At 47.2% G+C, this 14059-nt stretch overlaps 1 protein-coding gene across 1 annotated transcript in view; it reads left to right on the plus strand.

Annotated features, from left to right (window-relative positions):
• Positions 1-3394: 3394 nt before the first annotated feature.
• Positions 3395-14059, plus strand: part of IGF2R (insulin like growth factor 2 receptor) — a 96944-nt gene continuing 86279 nt past the window's right edge. The window contains exon 1 of the mRNA XM_045865843.3: positions 3395-3718. Coding sequence (XP_045721799.1) covers positions 3570-3718 — 149 coding nt within the window. The 5' untranslated portion in view covers positions 3395-3569. The remainder of the gene's footprint in view (positions 3719-14059) is intronic.

Here is a 14059-nt window from a genome sequence, read left to right on the forward strand (position 1 = left end):
AATACAGGAGAATTATGCTCTATACCATTTGACTGTAGAGTTTCTAATATACAATTTATATTCAAGTTTTCCCAATTATCCTAGGTGTCCCTTAAACCTTCCTTTTTTGGGGTCCAGTCTCCAACTAAGGGTCATGCATTGCATTTTGTTGTCTTGTCCCTTTAGTCTCTTTTAATTCAGGATAGTAGTTCTCAAACCTTTATGTGTATGAAAATCTGCTGGAGAGCTTAGTAAAACAATTTTCTGGGGCCCATCACTGAAGATTTTGAGTCAATGGGTCAGAGCAGGGCCCATGAATTGGCATTTCTAACAAGCAGGAAAGCGATGTCAAAGCTGCTGGTCCAAGGACCACACTTTTGTGAACCACTGATACAGAACAGGGGTTGGAAAACTTTTTCTATAGAAGGCCAGATGGTAGAATAGGTTTTGTGTTGCAAAATACTCACTGAAATTGTAAGTGAGAGGAGCCATAGATAATATAAATGGGTATGGTTATATTCCAATAAAACTTTATTTAGAAAAGAGCTCTCTAGCCAGATTTGGCCCTCAGTGTTTTTTCTAACCCCAATTTGGAAGAGTACTCCTGTTTTATTGGAGAGGGAGTGCCTTACAGAGCACTGACATTTTAAAAAAAGATTTTATTTATTTATTTATTTATTTATTTATTTATTTATTTATTTATTTATTTATTTAATTTATTTAGAGCATGAGCAGGGGATGGGGCAGAGGGAAAGGGAGAGGGAGAATCTCAAGCAGACTTTACATGGAGCACAGAGCCCAACTCTGGGCTCGATCCCACAACCCTGAGATCATGACCTGAACTGAAACCAAGAATCGGATGCTCAACCAACTAACCTACCCAGGCACCCTGAGCATTGACATTTTTTAATTGTCTAGTTCAGTTTTCTTGTAGAATACTCCACAATCTGGATTCAATTGTTTTATTCTGATTAGATTTAAATTAAACATCTTGATAAGAGTATCATGTGAGTGATATTGTGTACTGTAGGGGAAAATTATGGAAGACTTTGAAATGGACCAAAAATAATATCGAGCAACCTCAATAGAAGACTAGGCACCACCTAATGCCCCTTGCTGGGGTATCTGATTCTATGGGGTTTTGGGCCTTTCATTGTCTGTGAGCTATTTTAAAACTTTGGAGATTGTAGAATACTGTTGATAATATCTATGATTCTTGTCTTTAGAAATGCAAATTGTGTCCACTGAATATGCAGTTGTTTTTTGATTTATGGATATTGACCAATCGTCCATCTATTAGGCAATTTAACTTCAGCATTCCTGACTGCTTATAAATGTGTTGGACTCTCTCTGGATTCCCCTTTGAGCCAGTTGTGACATGCTACTGGTTGTCATGTTAATTAATGAGTTAAATAATATCTTTAACACATGTTCATTTTACATCTGCATCTGAGTCATAATTATGCTTTTAAATGTTACCTTTAGCAGTATTCTTCATTGCATCACTTTGGGATGCAGGAAAAATTAGTTTATCCAAATATTTGTGATAACAATTCTAATCACTTGATTAAGGTGGTTCTTTTAAAGATATATTTCCCCTTTACTAGGGAAATATACTTTGAGGGTGATACTTTAAGACAAAGTGAATATTCCAGTTGTAATAATTCTTCACCTGATGGTTTTAGTATCCCTTGAAGTTCTTTGCCTGTATCAATTATAATAGTGGAGTTGCAAAATATAAACCCTTTCTAGATGCCCACAGTTGGACATCTGAGCTCTCCCTTTGAGCCACCACAACGCTTTCCTTTCTTGGGTTATATTACTCTTTCAGTAGCATGGTGACTAAGCCAGACTCTGGCACTGACTTGGCTCAAACCCAGGCTTTTTCTTACTAGCTGCATGACTGGCAAGTTATTTAATCTCTCTCGCCTCAGTTTCCTTATCTGTAAAATAGGCACAATAAAGGTACCCCTTTTTTATAGGATCGTGTTAGAATTAAATGAGCTAAATCAAAGCACCAGAATGCGACTTTGCACATAATTACCTGCTCAATAAATGTTAGCTACTATTGGGGCATGATTATGTGTATGTGCCTGAATCCCAACTTTGCCACATCTTAAAGCCTCTTTGGATAAGTTCCTTAACGTCTCTGTGAGTGTGTTCCTCATTTATAACAACGGTCCAGTCTCGTGGTTTCCAGATTCATGCTTAAGTGCTAGCTAGTAGTGTTTGGCACGGAGTAAGCATTAAAGATGAGCCGTCACCGCTGTGGTTAGTCCGTATCTTTTTATTTGCTCTAAAAGAAGGTAGGGGCGCCTGGGTGGCTCAGTCGTTAAGCCTGTGCCTTCGGCGCAGGTCCTGGGGTCCTGGGATCGAGCCCCACATCGGGCTCCCTGCTCCGCGGGAAGCCTGCTTCTCCTTCTACCACTCCCCCTGCTTGTTCTCTCTCTCTCCCTCCCTCCCTGACAAATAAATAAAATCTTTAAAAATATCAATTGAGGGCGCCTGTGCCTTCGGCGCAGGTCATGATCCCGGGGTCCTGGGATCGAGCCCCGCATCGGGCTCCCTGCTCGGCGGAGAGCCTGCTTCTCCCTCTCCCACTCCCCCTGCTTGTGTTCCTGCTCTCGCTGTCTCTCTCTCTGTCAAATAAATAAATAAAATCTTAAAAAAATAAAAATAAAAGAAGGTAGAATTTTTGCGTTCAAGACTTCAGATTTCTTTTCACTTTCGCACAGCGCATAGCTCAGAGCCATTCACATAGTGTGGGTTCAACAGAACATTTGAATAGAGGAATTAATAAAGTCTTGTTGGGGGCCACTCACTTCCCAGTTACATCTTTGCCTCCTTCGTACTCCCCGGTCCCATATTTGTGCTGCCTTCTCTAATGCAGGAAGCTCCGGCTTAGGAAAAAACATTCCCAGGGAAGGTTGTGAGAGGCTCTGCGAGGCGAACGCCAACCCCGCGCAGGGCTCCGCGAGCTGACTCCGCAGAGCAGGAAAAGTGCGTTCCCACTCGTCAAGGGTCCGAAGCTACGCTGCTCTGCGATGCCATTTACGGCTCGGCACCAAAGTCTGACCCTCTTCTTTTCCCCTCCCCGCCTGTCGGGCGAGGTTGAGGTACGGTAACTCGAAGTTGGGACGCTCCCACACCGCGACCCACAGCGGGAGCGGGAGAAAGCGAGGCCAGGGTCTCTCCCCGCCGAGCACCGGCGCCGGGACGCAGGCCCGGGCCACGCACCTGCGCCCCGCGCCCCGCGCCCCGCCGCGCCGCGCCGCGCTCACGTGACCGGGCCTGGGCGGAGCCGGGGCGGGCGGGGATCACCTGAACAAGGGAGTCATGTGAGCGGGGCGGGGCGGGAGGGCGGGGCCAGGCGCGGTCACGTGACGCGGTTCCGGGGCCGCCGCCGCCGAGCCCAGCCGAGCCGCGCAGCCCTCGGGCTCCTGCTCCGCTCCCTCGCCTCTCGTGCTCCTCTCCGCCCCTGCGCCTCCAGCTCAGCCTCCGCCCTGGCGGCACGACCATGTCCCGGGCGCGGCCCCCGGCAGCCGCGCGCCGCTAGCCCCGCGCTCGCCGCGCAGCCCGGGCCGGCCGCGATGGGGGCCGCCGCCCGCCGGAGCGCCCACCTGGGGCCCGCGCCCGCCGGCCGCCCGCTGCGCTCCCTGCTGCTGGTGCAGCTCCTGCTGCTCGTCTGGGCCCCGGGGGCCGCGCGGGCCCAGGGCGCCGAGTTCCCCGAGCTGTGCAGGTGGGTGGCCCGCCGGGGCGCGGGTTTCGCTCGCGGTGCCCCGGGCGCGCAGCTGGGCTGGGTGGGGGGCGGGGGCGCTCTGGGGGGGGACTGGGCTCCCCGAGTCGCCTTTCGTCCGGGTTTGGGTTCCTCCGGCCCCGAGGGAAAGTTGCCCGGGTAGTGGCGAGGGGTGAGAGACCGAGGGGTCGTGCGCGCGCGGGCGGGGGGCGCGGGGTACTCGCCGACCTGGCGCTGGCCCGGGGGGCCGCTGCCTAGCCACTTGTGGCTGTCACTGAGTCCGGGGCGGCTTTGTGTGCGAGCAGCCGGCCGCCCGGACCCAGCCGGGTGTCACACTGCGGGCGCCCTCCGCCCAGCCCTTGCCCTCTCACAGCGGTGCGCCTGCGAAAGTTGGAGGACGCAGGAACTACAGCTTTGCTTTGTTCCCACTCCACGTTTTCCTCAAAGTTCCATCAGCGGGACTTTGGAGAGGCCCCTTAGTGTGGAAGGACACCGCACGAATGGCCTTAGAGTTGGGGTGGTGGTGGTTTCATTTGCTGACTGATTTCCTCCATGTAGGTTTTCCATTTTCTCTTTAAAGTAGCTTTTCTGCAGAAGGTGACTCTTTTTTTTTTTTTTTGATCGAGGGAATGGAGGGTGGTCATCCTGTATTGGCTTTCAAGACTTTACCCTTCACTTCTCCGAGCCTAACTTCCTGTCTAGTTGCTCACATGATGTCATTGTCTCCAGGGTGGATTATTCTAGTGGAGCCTTTTGCTCTGGGAATCATGATTGTATAATCGCTAGTCCCATCGAGGACTGTTAGTGTCCTATGCTGGCGAGGATAGGAGTCCCGGGGCTGGGGAACTGCCAGTTATGAGAATTTTCTGACCAACCTTTTGTGGACTGTTTAGGATGATGGAAAACCCAACTTGTATTTATTTTTTAAACTTTGGTAAAAAGGAAGTGGGATGAAGAAGAGTTCAGAAAGACCAGTGAACTGGCGCTAGCAAGTTACGTCTCAGAATGAAGTTGAGCTGGCTTTGAGCTGAACTTTGAGTTTGTGGTGAGGTTTATGGGCTTCTTAGTTTTCCCTTGTATCAGACATGGTCTAATTCGTACTCCTGAGTTTAGAACTTGCAGATATCACTGTTCTAAGGAGACTGAGACTGAGTTCACAACAGAAATTCTTTGCAAGGTCCGTGTTCTTTATTTCTTTTCCCTTTTTGGGGAGGGGGAGGAAGGCAGGCTGGAGAGTTTACTGCACATTGTTTATAGGTTAGTTGGCTGCCCTAAGATACATATTACACAGTAATGAGCATGGTACGCAGAAAAGGGGGTCAATTTCTGCCAGGTCAGGCTGCAGCTAACATTTAAAGGAGGAGATTTTGGAATAATGGCTGCTGTGACCAGCCCTGCCCCGAAGAAATTAACTCAGCTGGGCTAGTGGTGTTGAAGTCTTGGTCCTGTTAGCAAATTGGAATTTACTTTTTAATAGTTAAGGTTAAAGTTGGCTTTGAGGGCAGAAACATGTAAGTGGCTGATGCGGGGGTGGGGGGCCCTTAGTTTCGGGTTGCTGTGAGGACTCACAGCGTCTTGAATCTGAATCTGCATTTGTTAACCTCGTTTGTGAGTGGAACATGGCCTCTGGGTCCAGTAGGGAATGGCCTTTGTGTCTTCAACTTCGCAAATGCTAGAGAGTGCTCTAGGGTGATAGGCATTGTTAGTGTGACAAATGTGTCCTCTGCAGTCTTAGAATATCTTTAAAGTTGGCATGTTTACTTTTTCTTCCAGATTTCCTTGGGACAGCAAATCTCCCTGTCCATTCCGGGGTGGGCTTGCACACATTTCTTTTCCCTGTCTTTTACTTCTCTGCGGTTTTGCGTTGAGACTTCTCCAGAGCTGTGCATAATGTCAGCTTTAAACTCAATATTCGGCTAAATGAAATTCTTCCTATTTGTTCCTGTTTTAAGTGAATACCTTGGCTTAAATACTTGTTAAGACTTTTTCTGGGGGGAGTGTCAGAATCTGTGTACTTTTATGAGATAACGCTGGCTAAAAGTTCCTTATCTCTAGCATATATCTGAGGAACAGGAATGCGAGCTGATAATTTTTTAAATCCAGTATGAAAAGTTTTACTTAGGGGGCGCCTGGGTGGCTCAGTTGGTTAAGCGACTGCCTTCGGCTCAGGTCATGATCCTGGAGTCCCTGGATCGAGTCCCGCATCGGGCTCCCTGCTTGGCAGGGGGTCTGCTTCTCCCTCTGACCCTCCCCCCTCTCATGTACTCGCTCTCTCTCTCATTCTCTCTCTCACAAATAAATAAATAAAATCTTTAAAAAAAAAAAAAGTTTTACTTAGTATCACCAAAGCAGGATGTGTTAAACTGCCTTTTTATTCTATCTCAGGGAGTCCATTTGTCTGAAATGTGAATAATCCACCCAGATTCCCCCCAGGAGTATGAAAAGCAGACTTTATTAGTGTTACTACTAGTGTTAGTGTAGCTTGGTCAAGTGGCCCCAAGACCCCAGGTAGACATCCCCAGTAGACACAAGGATCACATCCCAAATATTTGTAAATTGCTTGTTTGTAACACAGAACATACTTTTCCCATTGAAAATTGTCTTGTTCGTTGTGGTTTGATGCCTAGGGCATTCACCAGAAACCCATCATCCACGCCACAGCTTTGGAGTGCCCAGACACTGTACAGCTTTAACTAGAGCCCTGGTAGTAAATTCTCTTTGTCTCTCAATAAAAGAGTTGGGTCCCAGGAAGCAACCTCTCTCATACCCAGCTCTCTAGAACCAAAGAGGGTACTTTTCATCTGAGGTCCCCTAGAACCAACAGGAGGGAAGTCGAGTCTGCTTCAGGGCTGCCTGCAGGTCACCTGCTGAGGCCCCTGGGTGAGGGCAAAGCTGAGGGCCAGCTGTGGCCCTTCTCTCTCCTGGGGTAAGGAGGTGGCAGGGGTTTGGTTCCTGGTGCAGTTAGTTATTGGGAGGGGTGAAGGAAACGGCGGAGAACTTTTTCAGCAGCAGCCTTAAGAATATTTGTGCACATGGAGGAGAGGACAGGTCTCTGTGGGTTGTGCACTGAAAAGCAGGGACAAAAAAGGCGATTTTCCCAAAGTGCATCTGGCTCTACAGAGTGCTTAATGTGTTGCTTCTTAGAGCGACTCAGTCGTATGTTTTCTAAGACTCGAGATGACTGCTGTGCCGGGTGAGTCCTGTGCTGGAGAAGAAGTTGGTGGATTCTTTGTCACTCAGCTGTTTTGGGAGGTGGTGTGCTAGTGGAAAGAACGCGTTTCCTGAAGGCAGTGTGACTGGCTGTGGGTCTGGCATGGAAGGAGTATTAGTGCTGGGGAGGAATGTCTGGAGGTCAGTGGGGCTGGAACAGTGAAAGCAGGTGGGGGGAGGGCAGAAGCCAGGCCATGCAAAGTCATCAGAAGTCACCAAAAGTGACCAAAATGCTCTCTGCTCGTCAGTGGCCTTACTCATCACTGTGTGACTTACACTTTGAAAACTACCATTTTACATCATATGTAGTAGATGAGTTTCCATTTTGTTTAGGTGTTAACATCCTTAGGGGTCTTAACAGTTTGTACTAGTTATAAAATAATGCATTGGGCTGCTTGATTTAAGTAAAGTACTTTATAATTTATTCAGAACAAGTTTTCCCCCAATTGTTTGGGTACAAATGCTGGAAAGTTTTTATTATATCAGGAACAAGAGAATAATGAAGCCAGCTGGGAGTTGAGGTTGATTTAGTTGCTGTCTCTAAGGAGATTTTTTTTTTTTCTTCGATTTTTCTGAAGGAACAATGCTTATATGCTTAATTTGGGCCACATGTTAAACCTGGACCACATCCATTTGTGTGTGTACATTTCTTGCAACAATAAGTGTGTGTAGAAGCCCGAGGTTGTTAATTATGGGTACATTAGATCTCATGCATTAATTCTTAGAACAGCGTCCTGACAAATTCCTAGGAAATGAATTCCTGAAGGGATTTCACATCTTTTATCAGTGTTTCATAGAAGGATTTTTAAAAGATGGGGATTGAGAAAAATAATTCAGATGTTCTCATCTTTATTTTGATCTCAGCATGTAAAACTGTATTGTGCTGGTCGGAGGATTCAGTGGGGTCTCAGAACTGAGACTTAGTGGCAGAAGGTAGCTCGTTATTTTGCAGGTAACATTTTTTTTCTTCTTCGTTCCACCCCCCCCCCCTTCCTTTTTTGTTGTCCCCGCCATGGCGCTCTTTTTTTCTTGAGTAGATATGTAGGAGTGGAATTGTTCATTGAATATGGTGAGTGTTTAACGATGGGGGCTGTTAAACTATTCAGAAGTGGATGTCCGTTTTGCATTCCCACCGCAGTATATGAGGGTTTCAGTTCTATGTCCTTGTCAGCACTTGGTCTTATCAGTCTTTTTAATTTTAGCCATTCTAGTGGGTTTGTTTGGTATCTCAGTGTGGTCTTAATTTCCATATCCCGGACTCATGATGTTGAATATCTTTTCATGCATTCATTGGAATGCCTAATGATGTTGACCATCTTCCATGTGTTTATTGACCATTTGGGCAGCCTTCAGTAATGTCTATTAAAACCAGTCTTTTGTCACTCCCCTCCCCAATTCTTTTGGGGGTCATCTTAATGAGTTATAAGAGCTCTTTATGTGTTCTGAGTACAAGTCCTTTCTTAGATATGTGTAATGTGTACTATGAATATTTTTTCCCAGTCTTTTGGCTTGCCTTTTCATTTTTTTGATATGTACTTTGATCAACAGATACTTTTAAAAATTTTGATGAATTTCAATTTATCTTTTTTTTTTTTTTTTTTTAATGGTTTGTGCCTTTTGTAGCTTAAGAAATCTTTACTTACGCTAGGGTTTCTCGGCCTCCGCCCTATTGACATTTAAACTGGGTAATGCTGTGTTGTGGCACTGTCTTGTGCATGGAGGATGTTTAATTGCATCCCTGGCCCCCACCCACTAGATCCCAGGAGAGAATCCCTTGGTCCCACCCCAGCTGTGACCAACAAAAATATCTTCAGACAATATTAAATGGCCCCTGGTGGACAAAATCACCTCCAGTTGAGAACCACTGGTCGATCAAAGTCAAGCACATTTTCTCTTACAGTTGTCTAGAAGTTTTATGGTTTTAACTTTTATGTTTAGCCCTATGACCAATTTTTTGGGTTAATTTTTATGTATGATGTGAGGAGAGGCTGCAAGTTTGTTTTTTCATGAATATATTTAGTTCTGTTTACTAACATTTTATTTAGGATGCTTATAGCTGTTTTTAAGTGATATTGGACTGTAATTTTCTTGCCATGCTGTTCTTGGCTGAGTTTAGCATCAAGAATATGTTTGCTTTGTGGAAAAAGCTAGTTAGCTTTTAGTATTTTATATGCTGTGGAACAGTTTTGTATAAGACGGGTGTTTTCTCTTCCTTAAATTTTGGCAGAACTCACCAGTAAAGCTATCTGGGCCTGGTGTTTTTGAGAAGGTAGAGTACAGTGGAGGTGGAGTTTTGCTTATGGTTTCAGTTTTACCTTCTTTATGTATCTAGTCAGATTTTCTAGTTTTTCTTGAGCCAGTTTACCAAAACTCTATATTTTCTAGAAAATTGTCATTTTAATTTTGTATTCAATATATAAACATATACTGTGCTACTCTTACATTTTTGAAAATACTCTTTGTATCTCTAGGTAAATTAAAAAAAAAAGTTCTGATGTTTGTGCATTTTTGTCTTCATATTTAGTAAAGATTTGTCTACCTTTTTTGTTTACCCAGCTCCATCACTGTGTATTTTCAGTTTTATTAATTTCTGCTCTCTCTTAGTAACTTAGTCGAAAAGCTTAGATCTTTTATTTTAAATCATTTTACATAGTATGAGATGAATTTAAAGCTATATGTTTCTTTGTTCCAAGGACTGTGCCACTCAGAGCTTTGTTATATAGTTTTTCTTATCCTTAAATTCTAAATAATTTTTTTCAGGATCCAGAAGTTCTAACTGTTTCAACTTCCTGAACCCACTAGTTTTTTAGAATCATTTTTCCCTAGATGAATGGATATCTCCTGTGCTCCCCCCCCCCCCCCCATTGTGGCTAGTGAATGGGGTGGAATTTATTGTCATTTCCCTTGTGGCCTAGCACTTAGTCAAGTTGGGAGTGTTCTGTGTGTTTGGAAAAACTGTTCTCCATTTGGGTCAAAGTTTCTGTAATTGTGCTGTTCAGCTTTTCTTTATTGTAACTTATTCTTTGTCCTGCTTGACTTGTCTTCAATACTTTGTATCTGGCTACCACTTGGAGTTCCAGAAGAAAGTCTTGTTTCCCGTCTCCCAGCTTAGCCAATCTGTTGCTCGTAAGCTGTAAAGCTTTTCTGTTGTTGTTGTTTTTTCTCTTGATTTTTATTTCAACAGGGTCTTCAGTTGATGTATATTCACAGCTGCCTGTGAATCCATCTTTGTGGCTGCTGCAGCTTTCATCATTTCTGTGAAGATAGGTTGTAAAGTTCTGCTCTGATTGCTCTGTTAATTCTCTTTCCTTGGGCCCAGTTTCTTTAGTTGGGAGTTTGTCCTCGTTTTCATGGCGTTGGCGCCCTTTTGATGACTGGTGAGTCTTGATCGTGGTCTTGGCGATAAGTCTCGGACATTTGTTTTGGACATTTGTTGCCTGTCCTGGTGCAGCTGTGCAGGGTAGGGCTGGAAGCAGTTGTTGGATCTTGGCTCTAAATGGTTTCGGGGGAGGTTAGGGGAAGTTGGGGGATGGGCGAGGCAGGGCTCTGGCTGCTGCGTCTCTGTGTCTGCTCTTCGAATCGCGGGACTTTTCTGCCCTCCCAGGTATCACCCCCAGCCTGTCCCTGCCAGGAGATAGCTGATAAACCCGTGTTGATTGCAGTTGGCCAAGTGCAGTATGTGCTGCTTGCAGCTGGAGAGAGGAGAGCTGGATTATTGAGTTGGCTCTGGCAAATCTCCTTTCTCTGGATCTCAGTTTCCTCCACGAGGGCAGCGGCTGTCCTGGGTTTGAATTTGGACCCCTCCCTTTACTAGTTATTAGGTCTCAGGACAGTTACTGGTCCTTCCAGGCCTTAATTTCCTTTGGTGTCAAATCAGGGTGCTAGTCAAGTTTTTAGGGTTGGTTTGAGGATTCAAATGCATTTCAGTGCCTGTCCCATCCTCAGTGTTCATAAACGGTGGTGGCGTGGCGGTGGTGATTACTTTCGGTCTGTAAGTTAGAGTTGCCGCCTTATCTTCGCGATACTTTTAGCTGCTTACTCCGCACCCCCTGGGTTCTCTCTCTATTAGTGCCTTGGGGTTTCTGCCTCAACCAGAGAGCATTGCCTCTTTAGCCGTTTTCTACTTTGGCACTCCGTCAAAAGAGTCCTTTTGAGAAAGAAACGTTTCCATCATTTGAAAAAGTTTAGAAACCACTGGACTGTGCGATTCTCGGGGTCCATTTTGCATCCAAAATTCTGTGGTTCTGAGGTATGCATCCTTCAGGATTCCTTCAGTTGTGAGTTGCAGAAAGCCCAACTCAAATTCCCTTAAACAAGGAGGAGCTTGATGATAGGAGGTGTAGGCTTTGGGCGGATGCCAGATGCCATATGTCAGGCCAGCCCTGGGCCCCTTCCTGCAGTTTTCTTGGCTTGTCTTCCTTCCTGGGGTGGCTGCAGCAGTCTACCGTCCAGGGAAAGAGAGAGAGCCTCCTTGTTCATCTCCTGTTGGGGCTAAGAAGCCCCAGCTGACTTCTGCGGTGTCAGTGGTCAGCAGGGGTCCCTTCTTAGCTCTCCCTGGCCTTCCCTGGATGGGGTGGGTGGGTGGGTGCTGGATTGCAGGCTGTCTGTTGTAGGAGGGAATGGGAAATGAGAAGGCAAGCCAGGAGTTGGGGGGGATGGGTGTGCAAGCCCATCCTCAGCTCCGCCGTTCTGCTCAACTTCCAACAGCTGCTGCTGAAGAGGATTTTGAGGTGCCCAAAGCCCTGTGTCATCTGCCTATTTTCGTCTCTGTGTTAGCCAGTGCAGGGGGGCAGGTCGGTGTGAACCCTTCCCAGCGGAGGGTGCGGGGGAGTGCCAGTTACTCCAGTTCTATGAGCATGAAACTTGCCCTTCAGAGCAGCTAGAGACCTTCCGTGCGACTTTTCTGTTAGCATTTGTATGCTCTTAGATCCGCTGGGGCAACTGTCCTTCTGTAAACGCATGGAGGGCAGTTCCCTTGGGTGGAGGGAGCAGATCCTGACAAGTATTGTGGTTCACAGACGGCGAGGCGAGTTGTAGGAAATTAGAGAGATCGTGAAGGTGTTACTCTTAGTTTTGTTTTAAGGTATGGAGGCAAAGATTGCGGGATGTGGGAACAGCGGAAAGTGGCCTTTGACATCTAGTTGCCCGTGGGCAGCTGGGAGGAAAATTTTCAATCAGGGCCTTTGTGCTGGAATGCTGTAAGTATTCCTCATGCTTCTGTGTGTGCTCTAGGAACGAGCACATGGAGAGCACACTCAGGAGGAGATGCACTGTTGGATTTTGATTGTGTGTAAAATTCATTTGTTGCCATCTGTAGGTTCTCTTCACTCTGAAACCAGTTACACGTTGTGAAATGGTTTTGTACTGAAAACAAGAAACTCCCCCGACACTCCCTACTCTTTGCCCCTGGTCTGAAAATAGAAAACCAAACCGCCAGAATGGAAGTGCCAAAGAAGTGGATTCCTAGAAGTGACAAGGGTGCATCTCCACTGAGTCACCCTCATTTGTTCCTCTGAGCTCCTTCGCCTGCTGTATGCTGTACATGTGTTCCTCACCACAAACAAAGTGAGAAGCCAGCGTGGCTCTCTTTTCTGTCTTTGTTGAGTTGGCCTTTGGTTGACACTGAGGGTGAGAAGAGCTGTGGGCGGGGCCCCTTTACAAGGAAGGGTGCACTTCTCCAAGGCCTTTCTGTAAGATGACGTACAAGCAGAGACCACGAAGGAAGTGCCTCATACTGGGGACTATGTATCAGATGCTCTGGCGGGGAGCACGTGAGCACGCTGATGATGGAGGGGCTAGCATGAGTGTCTGAGGGAACAGAAGGAGAGGGCCGGAGGGAAGGGGGAGAAGTAGCTGGGGACCAGGTCCCATGGGCCATTGTAGTGACTCTGGCGGTGGGAGCCCTGGGAGGATTTTGAGCAGAGGAGTGACATAGGGTGGGGGGTGGCCAAGGTAGAAAGCTGGGACTTTTGATAGACCAGGTAAGAGGTGACAGTAGAGTGGACCAGGGTTGTAGCAAACAGTGTGGTGAAGAATGGTCAGAGTTGGGTATTTTGAAGGTGGAGCTGATGGATTTTCTGATGATTGCTTCTGGGATGTGAGGAGAGAAAGACGAGCACAGGGTTTAGTTTGCAGTTGGAAGTTGCATTGCAAATGGAGTTGCTGTTTTGAGAGATGGGGAGGGCTATGGGAAAAGCAGGTTTAGGGAGAAGACAAGGCCTTGATTTGGCCGTGTCGATGTTGAGATGTGTCCTAGCATCTGACTGGGGAGGTCGAGTGGGCAGCTAGAGCTGTGCCTTTGGGTTGAGGCCCTGGGCTGGGAATGTCCCTTTGGGAGCTGCTGTTGCCTAGCTGGAAAGCACTGGCGCGAGTACTTAGGGAGTGGTGGAGGCCAAGTCTGAGGGACCCTGTTCTTAGAGGTCTGCCGGATGCTGGGGAGCCTGTAGGGGAAGCTGATGAAGAGCTGCCAAGGAGATGGGACGAGAACCAAGAGAGCATAATGTTCTGGAAGCCTAGGGAAGACCGGTTGTAGGAAGCAAGTGGTCGGGTGTGTTGAATGTGGCGCAGTCAAGGACCACGAAGACTGAGAAGTGATCAGTGGATTTGGCAGCGCAGAGGTCTTTGGTGATGACAACATAGGTTTTGGTGGAGAAGGGGAGGGGGAAGCCCAGTTGGCTTTGAGGGAATGTGAGAGCATAGGATGTGCACACAGTAGGGTTGGAGTTTGCTGTAAAGGGATCAGCGTGATGGGTGGGGGCTGCACTGGCGTGTGGGCTCAAGGAGGAGTGTTGTAAAAAGCGGGATCTCTTACAAAAGGTTGGTACGCTGAAGGGAGTGATCCAGCAGAGAGAGAAAGATTGGTGACCCAGGGTGAAGGGAGAGAAGGAAGGAGAAGAGAGAGGACACAAAACCTGGGTGCTGTCCCCAAATGGGGGACAAGTCTGGCAGCCAGGACACCACGAAGGGCGGGCCTCAGGGAGGGGAGTGTGTGAGGATGGCGCAGGTAGACGGGTAGAGTTGATGGGGCCGCGGAAGTCTCTGTTTTGGTTTCCCTAGTGAGCCAAGAAGCAGGATATCTGCTCAGGGCAGCGGTTTAGCAAATGGCCGCCTTTTCTCTTCAGGTCACGTTTTGGT

This window comes from Mirounga angustirostris, unplaced genomic scaffold, assembly GCF_029215605.1.
Source record: "Mirounga angustirostris isolate CCGP_5_RB_7025 unplaced genomic scaffold, mMirAng1.0.hap1 SCAF_8, whole genome shotgun sequence".
Classification (NCBI taxonomy): domain Eukaryota; kingdom Metazoa; phylum Chordata; class Mammalia; order Carnivora; family Phocidae; genus Mirounga; species Mirounga angustirostris.